The sequence below is a fragment of the Nestor notabilis genome, unplaced genomic scaffold (assembly GCF_000696875.1).
Source record: "Nestor notabilis isolate BGI_N333 unplaced genomic scaffold, ASM69687v1 scaffold33348, whole genome shotgun sequence".
NCBI classification, from domain to species: Eukaryota; Metazoa; Chordata; class Aves; order Psittaciformes; family Psittacidae; genus Nestor; species Nestor notabilis.
In genome coordinates, this window is record NW_009940323.1 from 1 (window position 1) to 497 (window position 497).

Genomic DNA, 497 nt, shown 5'->3' on the forward strand with positions numbered 1-497 from the left:
CAAAGGGGAGGCTTTCACTCTCGCCAGCAGCTACAAATCCCTGCGGAAAAGGCTTCGCGGTAACTGGAAGGTTCAGAGGTGAGGGACGGCGTCCTGAGCGGCTCAGCTGATGGGCCGCGCCTGAGGGAAGGTGCTGGACGCCTCACCCCCACCGCCCCGGTTTGCCTGCAGAGATCCCAAGATGTACGTGATCCTCCTTGGGTGCCCGAATGTCTTTGGGAATGGGCATCATAAGCAAAGATCGGTTTTGCATTGATTGCGGTCTCTGGCCTTAGCTGCAATTTCCTTGTGCGTATATGACTTCGGAGCTTCCCGCTGTCGTATCTGGTCCTGCCCCTGGGTCGGGGCAATCCCCACCACAATCAGACTGGAGAAGACGGGATGGAGCAGCCCTGAGGAGAAGGACTTGGGGGTGTTGGTCAGTGAGAAGCTCCCCATGATTTGTCAGTGTGTGCTTGAGCCCAGAACCCCCCCGTGTGCTGGGTGCACCCCCAGCG

The 497-nt window shown here is 59.0% G+C and overlaps 1 protein-coding gene across 1 annotated transcript in view; it reads left to right on the forward strand.

Annotated features, from left to right (window-relative positions):
* Positions 1-4: 4 nt before the first annotated feature.
* Positions 5-497, forward strand: part of IFT52 (intraflagellar transport 52) — a gene marked incomplete at its 5' end in the record, with an annotated part of 12,730 nt that continues 12,237 nt past the window's right edge. The window contains one exon of the mRNA XM_010020273.1: positions 5-78. Coding sequence (XP_010018575.1) covers positions 5-78 — 74 coding nt within the window. The remainder of the gene's footprint in view (positions 79-497) is intronic.